Here is a 24,524-nt window from a genome sequence, read left to right as displayed (position 1 = left end):
AAAGCTTAGCTGACACCATCAGCCACGGAAAAGACCAAAAGAAATAGATTCTTTATCAATTTTTTTTTTTTGCTTAGAATAGTACTTTCAGTAGACATGGGACAACTTAGATTAATCTAAATACCAAATTTTCAAGTTCAGTGTTTTTCATGTAACAGGTCATAAACTAAGACTGCTAGTAGCCAGGATAGGCATTTACATTTCTTTGTTATCAAGGCACTGGTATACTACTTACTTTTTTTTGTAGGTTTTTTCATATGTGGGATGCACCAAATCATCATCTTCAGGTTCTTCTGGTACAAGGCAATTCCTATTTAAAAAAGCATATGGCAAAAATGTCAGTAGCACCTTCTCACATATGTTCCTCTCCATTACAAAATAAAGTCTACAAACTAACTCTACCTGAACTGTGGGTCAGGGTTCATAGAGCAATACCATTTTTCAGGAAGTTGATCTATTCCATCTGGTAGTTTTCGCCATTTTAGGCAGGAATCACACTGAACCCATGTCTGGTCAGGCTGTTTCCTGTAAGAGAACACAAAATCTTGGTATGAGAATTTGGCTACCTGGTAATAGCTACCTTTACATTTTAATTTTCCTCACAAAACAGTGCTGTTCTCTTAGAAATTTCCCCAAATTTTAACTCATCAATTTTAGAACAAGTCAGTTAGGTGAAAGGTCTGAAAAACTGAAGAGATTCAAAATACAGTTCAGTAAAAAGACTCCATCTGGTGTCATATTAACACCATAACTAAGTATGAAAAGGGTCATTACCACTAAGATGACTACTAGGTGATGAATCATTGAGACATAGCAAGTAAATAAAAGCAGAAAACAGTCCTTACACTGCATATCCTCCTCTTTATGCCCAAAGTGGTAGGAGGAAAAGCAGAAAAGCAGTCAAAGAATAACCATTTTTAGAACACCTATAAACATTAAAGTACCTTTAGGTTAAATATGAGACACTTTTGTCCAGTGACCAACAAATTGATATATTTCTGGAAGATATGAACCACATCAGTACTAACATTCTAGAAAAGGATTAGTTACAGGTTAATGAAAAGTTAGCTCACTAATTTTTTTTTTGAAGAGGTAAATAAGAAAATTAGGAGTTAGTTTCATACTGTGCCTCAAAGGCAATAAAATCATTTCATGAGACAAAGTTATCAATGATCTCTCAACTGCCAAATCCAATTACCTTTTTTTCAAATCTCAGGACACCCACCACTCTCTCTTGGTTGTCCTCCTACCTTCAGATAGACTCCTTCGCTGGATCCTCATCTACATCATGTCCTCTAACCACAGGTGTCTCACAGAGTTCTGTCTGTGCTTTCTTCTCTTCTGCCTCTATGACTGCTTTTCAGACACCTCAAACATGATGTACAGGAGACATCTTAAACTCAACGTGGGCAAAACTGGACTTTTTCTCCAAATCTTTCTCCCCCAATACTTCCTCTCCTCCTAATTTCCCTATTGCTATGGAGGGCAAATTCATCCTCCCCGACCCTCAGGCTCAAAACGGAGGTGTTATCTTAAACTTCTCACTATCTCTACCCCCTCCTTACTGAATCTGTTGCCAAGGCACGTCGATTTCACTTTGCAATAGCTCTCCTGACACTGCCACCACTCCTTTGCAGGTGTTCTTCACCTCAAACCTGGACAGGTGCAATGACCTGTTTGAGGATCAGCCTGCCTCAAATCTCTCCTCACTCAGCGCCATCCTACTCCATTTAGCTACTAAAGTGATTTTCCTAAATAGAGGTTTGACACCCCCTCCTCCCCCCTTCAATAAACTCTGCCAGCTTCCTATTACCTCAAGGAACAAATACAAAATGCTCTGTTTGGCATTCAAAGCCCTTTATAACGGACCCCCATCTACCTTTCTAAAAGTCTCCTTTCACTTTAGTCCCCATCACTTATTTATTGATCCAGTAACATTGGCATCCTTGCTAGGTTTTTTGTTTGTTTATGATTTTACTCTAATTGACTTTTTATTTTAGTGTACACACAGCAGCTGAATACAAAAGCAAAGCCAGCATGTTTCTCAAATCCTATCAGATCTGAGGGAATTTGGAGAAACAGAAACAGTACAACCTAAGCTAGCTTTAAGTAATGTCAACTTGTTTTAAATATTATGTGCTTTTTTAACAAGTGCAATTTTAAAAAAAGAAATATATTAAGTAAATATATGTGTGTGTGTATATATACATACATATACACATAGGCATGTATACTTTCATTTAATTTATTATTTTTCAATTTTTGTTTAATTTTCAGTTGCAAATTCTCTCCCTCTCACCCCTCCACCATTCACTGAAAAGGAAAGCAATTTGATAGCAATTATAGATGTAAAATAATGCAAACATATTTCTGTATTAGCCACGTAGAAAAAAAAGGAGCAAGGATAATAAGTTTTTAAAAAATCAAACTTCAATTTGCACCTAGAGTTCATCAGTTCTCTCTCTGTACATGGATTGTCCTGGATCACTGTGTTAATAGAATAACTAAGTCTTTCATGGTTAACCACCATTATGATATTGCTGTTACTATAAACATGTTCTCCTGGTTCTGCTCACTTCACTTTGCATCAGTTCATATGTTTCCCCAGGTTTTTTCTGAAACCATTACCCCATCATTGTTTCTTATAGCACAGTAGCACTCCAACACAATCATATATCATAACTTGTTCAGCCATTCCCCACTTGATGAGCACTCCCTCAATTTCTAGTTCTTTGCTACTACAGAGAGCTGCTATAATTATTTTTTTTTACATATTGGTCCTTTTCCTTTATCTTCGGTATCTTTAGGATCTCAGATCTAGTAGTGGTATTACTGGGTTAAATGGTATATACAGTCTGATAAGCCCTTTCGTGGTAGTTCCAAATTGTTCTCCAGAATGGCTGGACCAGCTCACAACTCCAGTTACAATGCATCCCTGTACCTATTTATCTACATGCCCATCAGCATTTGTCCTTTTAGATATAAGGTAGTGCCTCAGAGTTGTTTTAATTTGCATTTCTCTAATCAGTTGTGACTTAGAACATTTCTTCATGTAACTTTGAGTTCTTCTGAGAAATGCCTGTTCATATCCTTTAACCATTTATCAATGGGGGAATGGCTCTTATTTTTATAAATTTGGTTTGGTTCCCTAAGTATTTGAGAAATGAGGCCTTTAGTAGAGAAATCTGCTGTAAAAATTTTTGATATTACATCTTTGTCTATGGTACCTATTAGCAAAATGAAGTTTTCCTTATTATCTCTTTTAATTAGGTTTATTTCTTCTTTTGTACTGACATCATGATTGCCTGCTAGCCCAACCTTTTTTACTTTACCTGATGCATAATAAATACATTCTGCTCCAGGCCCCTACTTTAATCCTCTGACTGCCTTTCAATTTCAAATGTGTTTCTAGTAAACAATGTATTGTTGGATTCTGGTTTATTTCTAATCTATTTGGCTATTTCCTTTTGTTTGATGAGTGAGTTCATCCCATTCATAGTTAAAATTACTGTGTATCTCCCTCCATCCTCCTTTATTCTGTTTATCCTTCAGTCTGTCTTTTAACCCTGTACCTCCTGACAAGTCTGTTCTGCTTCTGACCACTGCCTCCCTTAACCTGCTCTCCCTTCTACAATACTTTATGGGACATAGTTAAGGGAAAACGGTTTGTAAAAAAAAAAAAAATGACAATAATAAAACTTAGTTTTAAAAAAGGCAATAATAAAGCTTAAAAGAAAACACTTTTTTGTCTCAAAAGGCAAGACAGGAATTTACATTTTTATTGATGTGTAGAGATATCAATTGTGAATTTTTTCTTCTTAATCATCAGTTTTTCTTCATATTCTAGGTACACTGGTCTTGTTTTCAGAAATGCTTTTATAATTTGATATTAACAAAATTGTCAATTTTGTCTTTTGTGATCTCCATGAATTTCACTCTTTCCATTCTCTGCTAGTTTTAAATATGAACTTTTACATAAAGGTGGTTTATAAAGCTGATACTGTAGCACATTGTAAGATGCTAAACTTTTAAAACTTTTAAACTTAAGATCTAAAACTTTCAACCCAACTTTTTTTTCCTAGCAGTGTTTGTTGAATAGGGAGTCCTTCCTTTAGAAGTTACCCTGCCTAATTCTAACATTCTCTTTCTTATTTACCTTTTATTCCCATGTTTCTCCCTCCTGATTATTTTTACCACCCTAGAGATCTTTGCCTCTAAAATTGTTCTGCCCACAGTTTCATTCATTCCTCTTTGGCGCCACCTCTGCCACAGACCATGCTCTACTGAGCATTGGGGTCTTGCTCTTCTGATTAGCCTCTCAACAATCACTATTTCAACAGAGGGCACAGGAATGAGTTAGTTATGTTGAGATTATCTCAAATGGTAGAACATCCATACTCTTAAAAGAAAAGTTAAATGAAGTACAGGAGGAAAAAGATAGCACAACTATTCTAGTGGGGGACCTCAACTTTCCCCTCTCAAAATGAGATTTTATGGCATTCTAAGAAAAAAATTACACTGGAAAAGGTTTGTATGGGCTAGAATCTCCACTCTGAAAGGACTAGTTACACTACATTACATACATATACATTACATAAAGATCCAGTGATACAGTACATACTGGATCTCTGATTTCATTGGTAGAGAATAAAGAGAACTGGTGCGGTCTAGAGGTTAGGGGTCCTGGAATCCCAAAATCACAATATCCGGGTCCTGCCCAAAAGAATTCGACCCAAGCCTGCTTACAGCCAAAAACAAAGTTTATTGAAGATTTGCCATATTAGCTAGATTCTTAAGGAATCTGAGCATCTGTGGGCCATTGGCTAGATTGTGAAAATCTGGGCATCTTAATGGAGACAAGATGGACCTTATATACAGAAAGACTGTGGGAAGGATCTAGGAGTGGCCAAGTAGTCCATGAGGTAACAGAATTCCCAAGGGTGGGAAATGGAGCCTAGGTGGGACCAAGGGTGGGAAGTGATCTGGGGGCCAGAGTTTTTCCTTTCTGGGCCTCAGATTCCAACCTCATCAGAATGACGAAAAAATTCTCTCTACCAATGCAGGTTGGTACCTTCTCTGCAACTTACTGTCTTAGAGCAAGGGTGGGAAACCTTCAGTCTTGAGGCCACATGTGGCCCTCTAGGTCCTCAAGTGCGGCCCTTTGACTGAATCCAAACTTCACAGAACAAATCCCCTTAATAAAAGGATTTGCTCTGTAAAACTTGGACTCAGTCAGAAGGCCATACCCAAGCACCTAGAAGGGCACATGTGGCCTAGAGGCCTCAGATTCCCCAAGCTTGTCTTAGAGAATTGCTCAGAGTACTGAAAAGGTTCACAGAGTCAGTATGTGTCAGAGACAGGACGTAAATACAGGTCATCTTCCTGGTGGCAAGGCTAGTTCTCTAAACACTTCATTGTATTGCTTCCCTCCCACTGAAACAATGTAGTATTAATAAGAGTTAACACATATTTTAATAAAAAAAGATAAAACAGGGGCAGCTCAGTGGCACAGTGGATAGAAGACCAGCCCTGGAGGCAGGAGGACCTGAGTTCAAATCTGGCCTCAGACACACAACACTCACTAGCTGTGTGACTTTGGGCAAGTCACTTAAACCCAAATGCCTCACCAAAATAAATGAATGAATGAATGAATAGAACAAACTAAACCCACGATAAGAACAAGTTTAGATTACTTTCAGATAACAAGATATTCCAAAGTTTCAAAGTCTCTCCAAAGGCAGCAGTAACAATAGAAAAAGCAATGGATCTGGAGGCAAAAGAGATTAGAATTCAGATTCCATCTGCCAGTTACTAACAATGTGACTATAGATAAGTGACAACATCTAAGCCTCTGTTATTGCCTACATCACAGGATTTTTGTAATGACCACAGAGAAAATTAATGTACTTTGCAAACAATATATAAATTTCAGTTATTACTGGTACAGATCAAATTTCACCTAAGTCTGGAAAAATCTAGCCAAATCTCAAAACCTAATGCTGAATAACAACTGAGAAGTTATTATCTGCAACATCTGCAAATTACACAGGAAATTACTTAAAGGTAGAAACTAATTAGAAACCAATTTGAGACAAGGAAATGGCAAACCACTCCAGTATCTTTGCCAAGAAAACCCCAAATAGGGTCACAAAGAGTCAGACATGATTAAATTGACTGAACAACAAAAGAAACTGATGTATATCAAAAAAAGGTTATGTACTAATAAAGACTGGTTCAAATTTGTTTCTATAGATTATAAGATGTTTATCAATGTTTTCTCTCCTAGATCATTTCTTACCGTGGTGGATGGGCTTGCATAGCTCAATGAAACTATGAGCTACATTGTGCAGGGTTACCCAAAATGGATGGGTCATAATGGTATATTCTGACAAAAGGTGATCCACTGTAGAAGGAAATGGCAAATCACTCTAGTATCTTTGCCAAGAAAACCCCATGGTCAGTATGAAAATGATAAAAGATATGATACCAGAAGATAAGCCCTTCAGGTTGGAAGATGTCCAACATGTTACTGGGGAAGAACAGAAGATAACTACATGTAGCTTCAAAAAAGAATTAAGCAGCTGGGCCAAAACCAAAAGGAAACTCAGCTGCAGATGCTATAAAGACCAACATTGCATAGGAACATGGAATGTAAGATCTATGAAATGAGGTAAGTTGGATGTGGTCAAACAGGAGATGAAAAGATTTACACATTGACATCATGGGTGTCAATGAACTTAAATGGGCAAGAATGGGTGAATTTAATTCAGGTGATCTTACACATCCTGCTGTGGGCAAGAATTCCTTTGAAGAAATAAAAGCAAGAGAAAAACAGTACTAGGGTACCGTTTTTACAAAAAGGACAGAATGATTATGTTTGAATCCAAGGCAAACTGCTCAGCATCACAGTGGTACAAGTCTACGCTCCAACCACTGATGCCAAATAGGCCAGAGCTGATCAGTTGTGTGAAGACCTATATCTTATAGAAATTACATCAAAAAAAAAGATGTCATACTCATCATAGGGGATTGAAATGCTAAAATAGGAAATCAAAAGATAACTAGAATAACAAATTTGGCGTGGGAACACAAAATGAAGCAGGGAAGACATGAATATTGTGTCAAGTTAACTCACTGATCGTAGCAAACACTCTCTTTCAACAATCCAAAAGACAGCTGTACACATGGACATCACCAGATGGTTAATATCGAAATCAGTCAAAACTTAAAGAAATTAATTAAGACTACTCATTGGAAGGACAAATACTGAAGCTGAAGCTTGAATACTTTGGTCAGATAATGAGACGATGCAACTCTTTGGAAAAGTCCCTGATGCTGGGAAAAATTGAAAACAAAAGAAGGGGACAAAGGAAGATGAAATAGTGCCATGGAAGCAATGAACATGAGCTTGGACAGACTTTGGGAGATAGTGGAGGATATGCTGGTATGGTTCATGGGGTCATGAAGAGTCTAATATGACTGAATGAATAAACAATATCAAGTTGTTTATTTCTAAATAATATGTATTATGAAAAATTCCAGTTCATATATTATAAAGTATACTTTTGGTGTTTTCACTGCATATACTTACTGTATATCTTCAACAAGCAAATTCAGAGGACATTCTGCATTTTTCTTCACTTTCATTTCATTCCAGTAATCATTAAGCTTTTCTCCCAGTGCTGCTATGGTAAGCCTAACAAAATAAAAGGAAACTTTCTAAAGATCATTAATATACATTGACATATAATTCAGATTACACTAAGAAAAAGCATTAATTTAAGAATGTATTATTAGCAGAGACAACAGAATTTTGAAAATCTCATATATTAATATTGTTGCTACATTCTATCAGAACTTTTTCTTTTTTAAAAGAAAACATTTCTGTGTTGTTGTTGCTTTGAACTACTGATTGACTTGGTCATTTGGACAGGACCATGAGGAAACTACAAAAACACTTATCAGTTGCACAAATCAATCAAGTATTGAAAGAAGCAAATATCAACAAACAGGTCCAATATGCTTCAGCACTGGAACTAAAATTCCCTTCACTCTAGTCCTTTCTCTATAACTTTTAAAAGCTCTCATGATAGTAGAAAGAGAACATTTGGTTTAGAGAAGTTACTTGCTAGCGTCTGCCTAAACATCAGCAAGAAAACATTGAAAATTCTTTTCTGAGCAACATCTCACTTCTGTCTCCCCCCCACCCCAACACACACAAATAATTGCACTGTTATTCTCTAAAGCTTTATAACAAACTGAGCTTTTCTCATGATCTAATATATCTACTGAGAATTATGTAAAGCAGTAGCTCAGGGGAATACTGCAGGAAATCAGAAATAGGTATAGGCTCACTAATGTAGTAAAGGGATGTACAATTTGGTATTATTCTAAATTTCTGATAAGAGATAAGGAGCAGGCTTGTCATTTTATTGGTAGAAAAAATTCCCTCTATCATGCCCTCTAGGCATGACCATCTCTGTAACTTAAGAGTCTCAGAAAGCTAACTAAAGCCCTGAGAGTTAAAGTAACTTGACCAGAGTCCCACCACCATTGTACATCAGAGGCAAGCCTTAAAACAAGGCAAGAGGGTTTTCCTGACTCCTATGCCAGCTTTCTATCCACTACACCACACTGCTTCTCAAAATTTCAGATAAAACTTCTAATGAACACAGCAAAAACTATTTTAAAACAATTACATATTGATAGCTGACAAATTAATATTAGACATTGAATCTCACATCATTTTCTATCTGTACTTAAATCTGCCTGTTTTAATAAAAACTTCTAGATTAAAATTCAGATGACATTTTGAGATTAAGGCAAATTTCCAAGTTAGGATATTCAAGGGTATGTTCAAATAAATGTATAATTATACATTACTAAGGTATATTTTTGTTTTTAAAAATTAATCATATTTTAATTCTAATGGAATAAATTCAAAGACAAGCCTATGAAATTAATGCACCTGGAATTTCAACTGATATTCAAAGAAACAGAATGCAGCTAAAAAGCCAAGTACACATATTAAAAGTCAGTGTTTTTAACTGAGGCAAGCATTAGGGAAAGTCCCTTAGGCTAAGCCTGTCTAGTCTATCACTACAATAATGTCAAATTCTAAAAATTCAACAAAAAGACTTAAAATCCTATCTAAATAATAAGAAGGCACCTAAGAATGAGATCTGGATCTACGGAACACTAAGTAATATCCAAGAAAGCAACTAAGAAAATAAATCCATGGCACAAGGAGGAAAATTTGGCATTACAAGTATCTGAGACTTTTAAGTCAAAGGACTAGGTGAAGATGCTTATGACAGTCAAGAAAGAAGAGGAAAAACAGAAAGGACCTTACTTCTATACTTGCCCAAGAGACCAGAAGAGAAACTACAAATTGGAAACTAAATGAAGGGTAGAAGTAGAATAAAAGAGTGAGAAGATACGGTACCCCAAGGATCAGGGCTGCACAAGAGGTCTCTAGATTTAAAAAGGCTGCAAACAGTGAACATAGACTTGTTAGTACTCCACCAGTGTTAAGATTAGGTATTTTAATCCTGAGTCAAGCTCATTTGGTGAATAAAATTAATTTCCGAGATACTTCTTTTGTATATAGTTTGTACACCTGAAATTACCTCATACTGATAATAAGTTTGTACACCTGAAATTACCTCATACTGATAACAGCAGCAAAGTGGATAGAGCTCTAGACTTGGGAATCAGGAAGGCCTGAGTCTGAATCTCACCTTAGGCATTTACCAGGCATTTAACCTGGGCAAGACACAAACATCAGTTTCTGTTTTCTTCATCTTTCAATTGGAGATCCTTTCCTTGTTCGAAATTCCTACAAATGTCACCTCAAATCATCCTGGGGTAGAGTCCTATCAGAGCTGATATAGGGAAACTATGCCAAGCTAAAAATGGCTTGGAAATAGAATGTTAAGTAAAATTATTTGCAGGAGACTTGTGCCTAAAACACAGTACAGTATGGATATTTTTTCTTTAACACACCTAAGCTATATACATATGCTGAACCGTGATAATCTAGATAGGATAAAAGTATTATTTCTATTGTTTGTTTTGTTTTGGTGAGGCAATTGGGGTTAAGTGACTTTCCCAGAGTCACACAGCTAGTGAGTATTATGTGTCTGAGGCCGCATTTGAACTCAGGTCCTCCTGAATCCAGGGCTGGTGCTCTATCCACTGCACCACCTAGCTGCCCCTAAAAGTATTATTTCTAGAGAAATCACGTTGTTTGATTTTGCATTACCACCACCACAATAATGGTTTTATACAGCAAAAACAGAACCAAAAATCAGGTAGCAGACAAAAAAGGATGCTAGACCTTGTTTTATCACACAGGAGGATCCTTTGGGGGACTCTATGACTCCTCCCTTTTTCAGTCTATTTCCACAATTTTCCACAGAAACTATCCATCAAAAGAAAAACGGCAGAATTTCTATGCTATTGAGATGAAGAGAGAGATAAACTATATGTTTACATGAAACAGGTACTTCATATTTGCTGAAATGAATATTAAACTTGTAAGAAATAATTATTTGGATCCCTACTCTATTCCAATCACTATTAATCAGTTTGACAGTCTACATAAATCATATAGGGATAGACAGGTTCTTATAGTGGGCCTCAAACTTTAATGCAACATTCACTGCTTGTTTACCAAGTTGTGAGGCTTACTTATACAACCATGAGAATGCGGACAAAGAATGCTGTCTTACTCAAATTCCATGTCCAAACCCAGCATGAGTGGGATGCCTTGAAAAGTCCCCCAACTTATTTTTTGTACCTCCATACCATTCTCTCTTGTCCAGCATGAATAGGCGACCATCTTATAACCACTCAGTCAATGGAGATGCCGCATGCTTCACCCAACCTATGAACCTCCTCCCCCAATGGTATATTTAACTTGGTTCTCATCAAAGAACAAAATTAGCTCAAAGCAGCAGCATTTACTGGTAAGTCATAGTAATAAGAGTAGTAGCAACAAAATATCTCCCCAGCAAATACACAGAAAATCATTGGGAGAAATGGGGGGAATTATTAGGACTTACTGTAGACTTCATGGAGAATATGCCATGACCTAGTAAAAATTTCCAATTCAGGACATAAAAAAACTGAGCTAAAAACAAAGCTATAAGAAACTTTTTCTAAGATATACCTTAGATGCTCATAAAGAGAATGTAGTGAGTTGTGATGTACCTGTACTCATTTGTGTAATCAAAATCTTGTTTATTGTGAGTTGGCTTTAGGAAGTTACACTCTATAATTCCAACTACACCAGCACCCATGTTGTTTGCCTGAAAAAGAAAATAAAGCAAAACATAAAATAAAGCCTTGAGGAGGTAATGATTTTATGTACAAAATGCAAGGTGTAAAAGGGAGTTAGAGGAACTTTTTAAAACCAGTGTGGTAAAGTGAAAACAACATTGGTCTCACAGTCAGGAGACTTATATTCAAGTCCATCCTGTTATTAGCTAAATTATCTTATTTGGGTAAGTCATTAATCTTTCTGGTTCTCAGTCTTCACTTGTAAAACAAAGGAGGTTAAAGTAAGTTTACAATTTTGAAATTCCAAGTTAAACTTAATGTTATGTTTTACTTATTAAAATCACTACCAGCAAAGAATGTCCCAACACGGTCCACTAAAATGGCAACGTATAGCAGAAAATGGTACTGTAGTAGAAAGAATACAAGGACTTTGAAGCAAAGGACCTAAATTCAAAGCCTAATTCTGTGCTTGCTTTGGCAGCACATATACTAAAATTGGAACAATACAGAGAAGATTAGCATGGCCCCTGTGCAAGGATGACATGCAAATTCATGAAGCATTCAAAGCCTAACCCTACCATTTACTCTACCTTGGCCAGGTCAATGAAATACTCAGGGCCTTCATTTCTTCATATTTAAAATGAGGAGGTTAGACTAGATCAGGGATTCTCAACATTTTGTGCATCACAGACATGTCTGGTAGTCTGATAAAGCCTATAGAGTTCCTCTCAGAATGTTTTTAAATGCATAAAATGTGTAGGATTACAAAGGAAACCAATTATATTAAAATACAGTTTTAATATTTTCTAAAAACAAGTTTATAGATACCAAGTTTAAGAACCCCTGGACAACATGATCTCTAAAGTCCCTTCCCAGCCCTAATTCTATGACCTTATGAACCTAAAACCCTTCTTCTAGGTCTATATAGTTTAAAATTATATATGTATCTATCTATCTATCTATCTATCTATCTATCTATCTATATATATATATATCTTTAAATTAAGTCTTCCTTCTATTTGTAGGAATAAATAATCTTTCAAATGTTTTCCAATATATTTTACATGATTGAACATATATAACCTACATTGAATTGCTTGGCATCTTAGGGAGGAGGGAGGGAGAAAATTTGGAATTCAAAATTTTATTAAAAAATTAATGTTAAAAATTGTCTTTACATGTAATTGGGAAAAAATACTATTTAAAAGGAAAAAAAAGTTTGCCAAAGTGGAATGGATTTTTTGATCTCCAGTACTGGATAATGGAAGCACTGAGATCCTCCATCCCCATTCCTGCTTTAGACTACACATTACAAAATTATATTAAGACCATAATTTATTCCAAAGTCCTTGGTCATACCTGGTAAGAAACCTTAGCAGTCTTTTCTTAACTCTTGATTCCAAAACAATTCTCTACATTAAAGTTCAGGGAGGAACTCTGATCTCCCTAATAATAGAATTAGGGCAGTGATTAGTTAAGGGAAAGAGGTTTGACTGTTACAATATACTCTTCCCCTGGCCCCAACTCCCCCAGCCTTGCTTGATAAGATTAAGGCAATGAGAAGAAAAAACTCTTTGATTTCTTCAGTTAATAGAGGTATGACCAGCTGGAAAGGTTAATTCTTATAGAAAGTAGCCAAAGAGTGAGCCCTCCAGGGATCTTAAACTGAGGTCCATGAATAATGAAAGGAGTACATGGACAGATTTCATAGATCCATAATTTTCCTTATTATTTTGAAAAATATTTCAACATAATTGTCTTCTTTTATAATTCTATGCATTTTGTTTTAGGCACTTAAAAACATTATTCTGGAAAGATGTCCATAACCTTTACCAGACTACCAAAGGGGTCCAGGACACACAAAAAAGTTAAGAATCCCTACTCTGGGGTGTGCCAAAAGTTAAGTGACTAGTGGACTGCTGGATGAAGCAAATTTTTAAACTATCACTTCAACTCTGAACCCTCTGTTCAATCTCAAGCATGGAATTTTGTCTATTGTCTGGGAATGCTATAAATTATAATTACAACACAGCTTGGGGGAAAGGAGATTTTCAGAAGCATAGAGTAACTCTGATTAGCTGGACCTCTTTTCAGGCTCTCTAAGCTAAAACATTTTAAATTAGTTTAATCTAAAATTAATTTTAAATTGTTTGTCAGGTTTGTGCCTAAAATGAAGAGTACAGCATTTCCCCCCCCCCACCCAATGTATCTTCACTCATGTGCTTTGAAAATTTAGTGAAGAGAAGTAGGCATGATTCTTGTTCTTCACTGTCACTTCTGGACCTCCCTAACACCATCAAATCTTCCTGTCTGGTTCATTCCATCCAGATATATCACCCTATCCAGAGCCTAGTCCCTGTTATCTACAGGCTCTTAGGTTATTCATTCTCACACTCTTGTGTATCAAGTTTTTAATCTCAGCTTCTACAATTTGTGCCTTTACTCCACTATAGCCATTCATAGCGGTGCTCACATTCGTAGTTTCTATCATCCACAGTCATAGTCATAGTAGGAGTAGTTGTAGTTGTTGAGTCATTTCAGTCATAGCTGACTCTTCATGACCCCATTTTGTGGTTTTCTTCGCAAAGACAATAGAGTCATTTGCAATTTCCTTCTCCAGATCATTTTACAGGTGAGGAAACGGAGGCAAGGCAAACAGGTTAAGTGACTTGCCATGGGTCACACAGCCAGTAAATGTGTCAGGCTGAATCTGAACTCAGGAAGCCAAGTGCTCTATCCACTATACCACTTAATGCCCATCCTAAAGTCTAACCTCTACAGTCTGTAAATCTGATATTTCCCTAAGGTGGTCATTACCTGTCTTTCCAGTTGTCCCTACAATTCACTTGTCCTAAACTTGAATCTCTATCCTTGCCATAATATCCATTTACTCTACCTTCCTCCAGTTTTCCAAGGCTACAACCATTGTCTCTGGTCTTACTATTGTCACATGAAAATACTGACCCTTTAGTTAAACATCTTTGTACTGTCCCTTGAATCCCCACCCCACTGTACTGTTCCTACTCATTCCTTTCCAAACCCAACCCTTGGTAATTTCCACAATCCACCTTTTCCCCACCTGCTTGAGTCACATAAACATGCTGTTATCTAATCTCAACCAGATCCTCACTGCTACACCCTGATCCTCTTAACTCTTCTCCATCAAGGCAACTGTCCCAAACCTCTTTTATACTTAAGCAACCTAGAGCATCCTTTACCTCTTCCACCTCAGATGGCCTCACCCCATACATCACTGAAAAAACAGGTCATGCCAATTCTACATCCCAATATCCCCATCATGTCCTCTTTTCCTCTAGTCCAAAAGGATGAGGTGGCCTCGTTGTCACTGCTAACCCCTTTACTTGTGGCTTTGATCCTTTTCCCTTACTCCCTCTGGGAGTTTAGCCCTTCAATCATCTCTTTTCTCTACATAATACTCAACCTCTCCTTATTCAACAGCTCCTTTCCTGTCACCTAAAAATATGCCAAATCTAGGTCTCCCCATTTTTATAAATCTTTCACTTGATCTAATCTCCCCAGGTTTCTCCTAGGGGTAGGATTTCCCCAGCCTTCTTTTCCCAGGATGTCTCAAAAGTCTTAGTTTAAACTTTAATAGCTTAAACTGCACTATTTTTTTCTTTTACTCTGAAGGCTTCTGACTGAAATGTATTACCTTGCAGGAAAAAAAGAATGGCATTTCCATTCCTTTTTATCACCATAATTTTGATTGAAGCTATTAGAGCTTAAAACTGCACTAAAACTTTTGGGACACCCCATAAATTACTTGCCTTTCTAGAATGCCATGGTTGGTCAAAAAGTCTTTCCTGATACCAGCCATTAGTGTCTTTCCCCTCAAAATTACCATGTATTTATTCTGTACATACCAGGGCAGGAATTGTTTTACTTCTGCTTTTCTATCTTTAGCACTCAGCACATACTGCTTTAAAAAAGTGATTATTGCTTTAAAAAGTGATTAAATGCAGTAATAATTTTCACATTTAATAATACTATAGTATAATTCTGGTTTTTTTTACGATCACTTACCTTTAACTGACAACCAACTCTTTCATAAGCTTTGATGAGCCGATTTTTGTGATACATCATTATCCCATAATGATCTTTGTTTCTGCAGTTAAATCCAAAGGTAATTCTTACCGTTTTAGCCTTAAAAAAATTAAGGAAAATTCTGACTAGTGACAAATGCCTTAAAAGTTCGTATACACAGATTCTCCAAACTTGCTCCCTTGCAAAATAAACCAATAAAATCAAAAGCAAGCAAAAACTTCTCCATTTGAAAAGTCTATTATGTCATGACTGAATTTCCCAAATAACTATACTGCAAAATAGTCAATTCTGAAGTAACTATGAGTGGGCTATCAATAGGAATCTAGGGACTAGTCTACATAATTCTCCTACTCCATCCCTATCCTCCCCCCATTACTCAGGATTACTTTATGATAAAGGTTGTTAGAGTAGGGTCAAAATTGGGGAATATTAAGATGAGTAAAAGAATAAGCCTATAAGGTCTATTTCAAATGCTATTCTTACATACAAAGACACCTTGCTTGAATCAGAATTAAAACCCAATGATATCACTGCCTTTTCACAAATTTGAGAATTATACTTTTTCAAAATGTCATTTTCCATAAAACTCTCAGAACTAGGGACTAGTTGATTCTTTTTGTAAAATAAATAAATAAATAAATAAAAGTTCATCACTTAATTTTCCTGTTGTTTGAAATGTTTTGAAAGATATAATCTTAGCTTATCTCTAATACAATATAATATAAAGAGTAATCAAAGGATACAGCTAAAAATTTGGGTCTATAAACATCACGCTCAATGTAAGCAAGACTTTTGGAGACCAACTGTGTCTTCACTTTCTGTCCTCGTAAAATGATCTGCATTCTTGGTTTTAAATATAGTATACTGCAATAAGCCTGAAAAATAACAATGATTTACATTTTTAGACAAATAATAAATTCATATTTATATATCATCATTGGTATATTTTAAGAAAACACATCCTCAGGGGTTTTTTTTCTGTTTTGTTTTGTTTTTCTTTGGTGAGGCAATCGGGCTTAAATGACTTGCCCAGGGTCACACAGCTAGTGAGTGTCAAGTGTCCGAGGTCAGATTTGAACTCAGGTCCTCTTAACTCCAAGGCCGGAGCTGTATCTACTGCACCACCTAGCTGTCCCCACATCCTTGTTTACAGAAGAATTAGATCATCTTCAATAAAACAAATATATAAAATACATTAATTTATAACTCTCATCTGATCTGCTTTTAGTGAGAAATAATCTTAATTCTTTAACTTAAAAACGAATGAGATTACTCTAATAAGCTTTTAAGGAAAAAAAATTTCAACCTCGGCAGGACAAAATTTGGAAACAGTAAATAAAAATGGCATTTTTTCCTCTAAATCATTTTATGGTGTTCACCATTCATTTTATGTCTTCAAAACTTAAAATACACTGAAGAGTATATTTTCAGGTTCCTGATTAGTACTGTAAAATGTTAATGTTTTCAAGAGTAAGCAAAAGTTTTACTGACAAACTAGATGTAAATGTTTTCTAATTATTGATACTGATGAATTACCAAACAATATATACAAAATGAAGCATATCCAAACCACCAGTAATTCTTAGCATATAAAATTACACAAAAATATCTTAAATGATAAGATCCACAAACTGACAGTTAAAATCTACTTTTGAACCTTCAGATCTACAAATGTAACAGTTCAGTGATCTTTGTTTCAAATTAAATTAACACATTTTCAAATTAAAGAATGAAGAAAATTTACTTTAATGCATCTATATACTTTCATTCACTGAAACATTGCGATGGGGTGGGGGAGGGGGGACCGGGCACCAGAGATGGGTTTTCATTTTGGAAAGTACAGGGGATAGTTAGTGGACTACAGTGACAAATCCCTACCAGGAGCAGTGGCAAAGCTGATTTTATCAGGGTTCCAGCAAAGATATTAGGGGGTGGGGAGAAGGAGGGAGAGAAGATACATGATTGTATGGAATTAAGAGGTAAAACCAAAGAACTGGCTATGGGGTAGATTCAGATTCAGGGAAGATGGAGTGAGATGGGGGTTCTGCCAATAGGCAAAATGAGGCTCTTACCAGTCAGGAGAGTAGGGCCTCAGAGAAGAAGAGCCAGAGATTAAAAGGTTCACATATCCCAAAACTTTTACATTATTCAACATTTTTTTGGCATTAAATAGCATGATTTTATTAAGGATAAAAAATTTTTTTAAATGCCTTGAGGAAGTGGGGGGGACAAGTAGTTACCTAAACAAAGAGCTATTGTGCAGACAAAAGAACTGAAAAAAGATTCAAAACAAAATGATTCAATTGTTGAAAAAAGATTAAAGACCTCTGCAGATACCAGACTTCATAACTGAGAGTATAGTGTTTACAACTACTAAACAAAATCTTTATTAACTATATCAAAAGTATTCCAATAATGAAATCTAGAAAATCACAAATTACCTCAACCTATGATATCCCAATTTATTTATAGGCACAATTCAAGAGATGAAAATGTATTAACTGACAAGAAATGATTGAAAATAGAATCAATACAAGCATCATTCCTCAAGCTCTATACCACTGTATCTTAACTGCAAAGGAAATTAAATAAATCTCGGAAATTAAAGTAGAAGGAAACTAACACAAAAACAAAATCTCCTATAAACTAGATTTCTCAAAAATACCATTTTTGATGCCACAACTAACAGAAAACTTTTATGAAGCAAAGAGTTCTTCAGTGGTTCTTAAATAGTAAGAGGAAAGAAGAGATACTAAATGCAAAGCTAAATATTTAATATTTTTTTATTTTCAGATTCCTGATGTTAATAAAGAAGTTATTTCTTTATTATGAACTCAGAGGAGCTCAGAAATGGTACTTTAGGAGGGGTTTTTGCTTAACATCTGATCTGTTTTTAATATTACACCCGTGGTACACTAAAAAAAATACCACCCACCTCTGGGATCCTCTGAATTGGCTTTCTTAGTAGCTACTGCAACAAAGAACAACACACACTTGGGATATCATAGAATTAGCCTCGGTAATTTCTAAGTAATTTTTTTTAAATCAATAGGTAAATTTTAAATTGTCAAATGTTTACGGAGCTTGAGTTTATTTTACCACACTTAATGAAATGCAAGTGTAGCTTATCTCACAGTAACACAGACCCAAATATATGTGTGGTTACATTCTTCATGACCCCAGTGTACCTCAAAAGTTGGCTCAAAAAACTTCTTTCAGCTAAAGAACACAGCAGTATTCATCAAGTATAATTAATAAATTCAATTCATGTCTAATATCCCTCTTATTTTTAAAAAGGAGTTTCTGAACCTCTAAAAATGACTACAGTATTTTTACTATATATGAAGTTCACAATTCTTTCAGAATTTACATAAACAGTTAAGCTTTTATTGGTTCTCTCCACCATCACCACCCCCTACACCTCCACCATTTCCAAAATTAAATGAGCTAAATACATACCCTCAGGGAATAGTCACTTTCAGGAACAATTTGGTCCACTCTTTCTTGTTTTTTGTATCCTTTTTTCCCTGTTTCATCTAAATCTTCAGGAATTCTAATGTCATATTTATCTTTATCAAATTCAAATTCTGTTATTCCATTGTTGTCTCTGCATTTTTTTTTTAAAAGAGAGAGACTGTTAGACAAGTTCCATTTTTCATGGTAAACCAAATGCACACACAGATAACTGAAAGTAATCAAAGTAGTCAGAAATAACAAGAATTTTTAGGCTTTTAAAATTTATCATTTTCTGGAAACACTTTTTTCAATATGTGTCATATATATCTACACAGGGTTTGGTTTGCTAATGTTAACTGAATCCTCAAAGTTTCAAAACTATATTTGAGTATGACCTTCATATTTCAAGCAGTGAATACCTATTTTAACATCTTGATTTCTCATCAATTAATCACTTGCTTCTAAAAATGTGTCTATGCAATGGTGATAACAAAACATCACCCCCACACCCATCCTAAAACTTCAAACTTATTAACTTAGTAACCAGTCTTCCCTTTTCCTTACTCCTTTTTGAGATTTGGGGACTAGTGGTTGGGATGGATGGAAAGTGACTGAGAAACAATTTGTACAAAAAAAATATTTTTAGTAATTAGTCATTAATGTCCCTCAAGAATTTCTTTTGGTAAAAGCAAAACTATAATGGAGCCATATAATTCTGAGCACTTTTCAGTGTATATGCATTTCTATATTTTAACTTTATACAATTAAGTATAAATTCAATAAAAGTACTAGTAAATATTTCATTCAGTGTACCAATAATTACCAGCTGATTTATACATTACCTCCTAAGATTCCAAATGATGATTCTTGTTCCTTTTTTACCAATGATAGCATCAAGTTCAGCCAATAATTTCTGTTCCGTAGAAAATAAAGAATGCTCCAGAATTGCTCTAAGACTGGCTTTTGTCTCAGCTAAATTAAAGAGCTGTCGTATGTCTCAAGTTAAAGATTTAATATCATCAATGTGTTTTAACAAAATGAGATCAATCCATTACACAGTAAAACAAACACTATTTCCTCATTTAAAAAAAGATAGTTCAAACAGAAACTGAATAGATACACAGGTATTCTAGAATTAGGCTGGAATTTTCTAAAACAAGCCTTTTTCCTTTCAGTAATTTCAAGAACTGCTAAGAATTTACGTATGGCTTACAAAAAGAAAGTTATGTTGTGTCATTTTTTTCCAAATGAATACTATACCGTCCTTTTTCCTTCCCTTTTAGATAAATAGACTTTACAAGTGCTACACTTTTATTTCTTTGGAATATGAGCATCCAATCATTATAATATTAATGGTTCGTAAACTACCAAAGAGAACACTATAGTCATGACTTCTCCAAACACTAAGTCTTTTCAATTTTTTAATGGCACTGAACTATGCAGATGATCTCACCTAAGAGTTTGTATTTTTTAAAAATCAGATTAGTTTGTAAATATGTATCTCATATATATGTAAATCTTTAAAAATGTGTTACTGGGTGAAATAATAAGTAAATTAGGGGCACAAAGAAAAATGTATCTGTCAGATTTATGGATAAGGGAAGTTTATGACTGAACAAGAGACAGAGAGGATCACAGGAAGTAAAATGTTTAACTTTGATTATATGAAATTAAAAAGGGTTTGCTAATGCAGCCAAAATTGGAAAAAAAAGAAAACTGGGGGAAAATTTACAGCAAATTTCTCTTCTAAAGGCCTCATTTCTCAAACATAGAGGGAACTGAGCCAAATATATACATATATACATATTTTTAAAAAGAGCCATTTGCCAATTCATTTATAAATTGGTCAAAGGATATGAAGAGGCAGTTTTCAGAAGAAGAAATCAAAGCTATAAATAGTCACATAAAAATGCTCTAAAACATTGATTAGAGAAACACAAATTAAAACAACTCTGCAATACCACCTTATACCTATCAGACTGGCTAGCATGACAGAAAAGGAAAAGGACAAATAATGGAGGGAATGTGGGAAAATTAACACACGAATGTGCTGGCTGGTGGTGGAGTTGTGAAATAGTCTAACCATTCTGGAGAACAATTTGGAAATATGCCCAATGGACCATGAAACTGTGCATGCCCTGTGACCCAGCAATAACACGACTTGGTCTATATCCCAAAGAAATCAAAGAAAAGGGAAAAAGATTTTTTTATGTACAAAAATTATAGATAGCAGCTATTTTTGTATTGTTAAAGGAGTAAAAAATTAGGAGATGTTCATCAGTTAGGGAACGGCTGAACAAGTTGTGGTACATAATCGTGATGGAATACTACTGTGCTATGACAAATGATGAACAGGATGGTTTCAGAAAAACCTTGTAAGACATATATGAATTCATACAAAGTGAAATGAGCAGAACCAGGAGAACATTGTACACAGTAACAGCAATACTGTAAAGATGATCAACTGTAAAAGATTTAGTTATTACTATGATCAAGACAATGATCCAAGACAATTCCAAAGTACTCGTGATGAAAAATGTTATCCATCTCCAGAGAGAGAAATGATGAACTCTGACTATAGACTGAAAAGTTGGACTTTTTTTTTTACTCGATTTTTCTTGTTTGTGTGTGTATATGTGTTTTCTTCTGCAACATGGCTAATATGGAAATGTTTTAAATGACTTCACATGTATAATCAATATCATATTGCTTGCCTTCTCAAGGGATGGAGGAGAAGAGGGAAGGAGAGAATGTGGAACTTTAGAATTTTTAAAAATGAATGTTAAAACAATTTTTACATGCAATTGGTAAATATCTAATGAAATAAATCTGTATTACCAGCAATTATATGAAAAATAATTCATGTGGTATTTGGGATCTCTGTTTAGTAACTTCTTTTCATAATTTTAACTTTTTCATAATTTTAAAATCAAAAGGATATGGTCCAAATACAGTCTCATAATAAAGACTACCTTAATTCATCAAAGAAAGCAATTTATACATTGTGGCCAAGTTGGATTTATACTAGGGATGCTTCAACACTAAGAAAAACAATCAACAATAATTAATCATTAAGAACAAACATCCAAAAGGATATGGTCCTTGTTGAATGCTACTATTGGGACAACAACATGTTCTGCTTTTGTAGATTCCAGGTAGGTCTGTGACAATAAGCCCACACTCATACTTTCACCATTTTTGGTAAAAATAATTGCATCTTTACCTAGGCGCATTGAGCCTGACTTGAATCCATTTCCATATAATCCAATTGGGACACGACCATTCATTGAAACTTTATCACTAAAGCCAAAACTGGAATCAAAGAGATTAAAAATATAAGTAACTGTATATAATACTCATACAAAATTCAATACATTTTATACAAAGAGAAACATTAATAGTGTGGGAAAAGAAGTGCAAAACCTTACTGAAGAAAATAACTCCTTGAAAATTAGAAATTAGTCAGGACGCCCTGGGAGTGATTGTTTTAATAATCTCAAAAGAAGAATAAAAAGGAGAGAGAAGAGGAAAACACTGGGAGAAAATGGGAAAGGAGAGGAAGAATGGGAAAAATTATCTCACATAAATGAGGTAGACAAAGAAGAGTTTACACAACAAAGTGGATTGGGAGGAATAAGAAAAACCTGAACCCCACTCTCATCTAAAGTGGTTAAAGGAGGGAAGAATACATATACATACACAGATGGATATAGAAAAGCAACTTAATGAACAGGGAAACAAGAGAAAAAGTGGTTAAGGAAAAGAGATTGAGAATAAAGGAGGGCAATTTAAAGGAGACATTAATTAGATGCAAAACCCAAAGAGGGAGTAGGTTAAAAAAAAGTGAAAGTATAATACAAAGGATGAAGGGAAATACGCATGCAGTTATCCTAAGTGTAAATATGAATGAGATCAACTCACCCATAAAACAGAAGAAGATAGAAGAATGAAACAAGACTCTAGCAATGTGTTTTTTACAAGAAATAAATTTGAAATAGAAAAATGCAGAGTTAAAATAAGGGGCTAGAACAAAAGCTATTATGCTTCAGCTGAAGTAAAAAACGCAAAAGTAACAATCATTATATCAGACAAAGTAAAAGCAAAATCAGACCTAATTAAAAAGAGATAAACAGAGAAACATTTTGGTAAAAGGTAACATAGACAATGAATTTACGTCAATATTAAAACACACAAACACAAAATATATGTATACATGGACCAAATGGCACAGCATCTAAATTTTTAAAGTTAAATGAATTAAAGGAAATAATAGTAAAATTATAATAATGGGGAACCTACGTTTACTCCCCTCAGACATAGATAAATCTACCTAAAAAATAAGCAAGAAAGAAGTTAAGGATTTGAAGAGTTTTAGAAAAGTTAGATATATTATTGAATGAAAATAGAAAGCAGTATGCCTATTTCTCAGCTATGCAGGATATGTATCTTCAGAAAACTGTATTAGAACGTAAAGAACTCACAAATAAAATGCAGAAAAGCAGAAAGATTAATTTAATCTTTTACCAATTATGATGCAGTAAAACTATATTCAAAAGGGTCTTTGATATGAATGTTAAAAATTATTTGAAAACTATGTGAGTTAATCTAAAAGAACAGGTGAGTTGAAGGACAAATCAGAGAAACAATAATTTCATTAAAGATAATGACAACAGTGAGACAACAAATCAAAATTTGTAGGATGAAGCCAAAGTAAAACTTAAGGGAAAATTTCTATCTCTAAACACTTTCAACAATTAAAGACAGAAATAAATGATGAATGAATTAAGCATGTAACCAAAAATAAAAACCAGAAAACCAACAAATTTAAAACATTCAATTAAATGCCAAAATAGAAATACTGAAAATCAAAGGAGAGCTCACCAAAATTAAAAGTTTTTTTAATTGAATTACTACATAAAACCAGAAGATGGCTTAAAAAATAATAATGACTGATAAAAGTCCCAAGGCTAATTTAGTTTTTAAAAAAGAAAACCAAACTATTGGTATCAAAAATGAAAAAGGAGAATTAATGAAGGAGAAATAAAAGCAATAATTAATTATTTCTTCCAACTACATGCCAAGGACACTGATAATCTAAATAAAATAAATGAATATTTCTTAAAAGCATAAATATCCAGATTAACAGAATGGGAAATAGAATATTTAATGTTTAATACTCTATCAGAGAAAAAAGAAACTGAACAGTGAATAAATGAACTCACACTAAGAAAAAAACCCCAAGACCAGAAGGATTTATAAACAAATTCTACAAAACATTTAAAGAACAATTAATTCCAATATCCATAAATGGTTTGAAAAAACATATAAAGAAGAGATCCTACCAATTTCCTTCTATGACACAAAAAGTCTTGATACCTATATCAGGGAGATTCAAAAGAGAGAAAACTATAGTTCAATTTCCCTAATGAATACTGGTGCAAAAAAAAATTTATATAAAATATTAGCAAGGAGACTATGGCAATATAACACAAAGATCCTACACTATGGCAGACTGGATTTATACTAGGAAAGCAGGACTGGTTCAATATTAGGAAAATTATAAACATAATGACCATAGTAATATAGTAGTGGGGGCACTCAATGTACCCCTTTCAGACCCAGAAAAGTCTAACCAAAAAATAAACACTTTAGATTGATAATTAGGGAAGGGAGAGAGAATTTGGAACTCAAAAAATTTTGTTTTAAAAAAAAATGTTTTT

The 24,524-nt window shown here is 34.6% G+C and overlaps 1 protein-coding gene and 1 non-coding gene across 3 annotated transcripts in view; one reads left to right on the top strand and one right to left on the bottom strand.

Annotated features, from left to right (window-relative positions):
* Nucleotides 1-231: 231 nt before the first annotated feature.
* MORC3 (MORC family CW-type zinc finger 3) overlaps nucleotides 232-24,524 on the bottom strand; it is a 62,169-nt gene continuing 37,876 nt past the window's right edge. For both annotated transcript variants that reach the window (XM_027875417.1, XM_027875418.1), the window contains 9 exons: nucleotides 21,902-22,116; nucleotides 19,647-19,794; nucleotides 18,808-18,955; nucleotides 16,092-16,223; nucleotides 15,328-15,447; nucleotides 11,215-11,312; nucleotides 7,592-7,696; nucleotides 403-525; nucleotides 232-310 (listed from right to left, as the gene is read on the bottom strand). In XM_027875417.1, coding sequence (XP_027731218.1) covers nucleotides 232-310; nucleotides 403-525; nucleotides 7,592-7,696; nucleotides 11,215-11,312; nucleotides 15,328-15,447; nucleotides 16,092-16,223; nucleotides 18,808-18,955; nucleotides 19,647-19,794; nucleotides 21,902-22,116 — 1,168 coding nt within the window. The remainder of the gene's footprint in view (nucleotides 311-402; nucleotides 526-7,591; nucleotides 7,697-11,214; nucleotides 11,313-15,327; nucleotides 15,448-16,091; nucleotides 16,224-18,807; nucleotides 18,956-19,646; nucleotides 19,795-21,901; nucleotides 22,117-24,524) is intronic.
* On the top strand, nucleotides 11,749-11,855 carry LOC114052890. Its single transcript, XR_003570322.1, has one exon. It is a non-coding gene; the product is annotated as a U6 spliceosomal RNA (small nuclear RNA).

Source organism: Vombatus ursinus, unplaced genomic scaffold, assembly GCF_900497805.2.
Source record: "Vombatus ursinus unplaced genomic scaffold, bare-nosed wombat genome assembly UNPS02014809.1, whole genome shotgun sequence".
NCBI classification, from domain to species: Eukaryota; Metazoa; Chordata; class Mammalia; order Diprotodontia; family Vombatidae; genus Vombatus; species Vombatus ursinus.
Note: the sequence above shows the minus strand (reverse complement) of the source record. Positions and strands in the feature narration are given on the sequence as shown.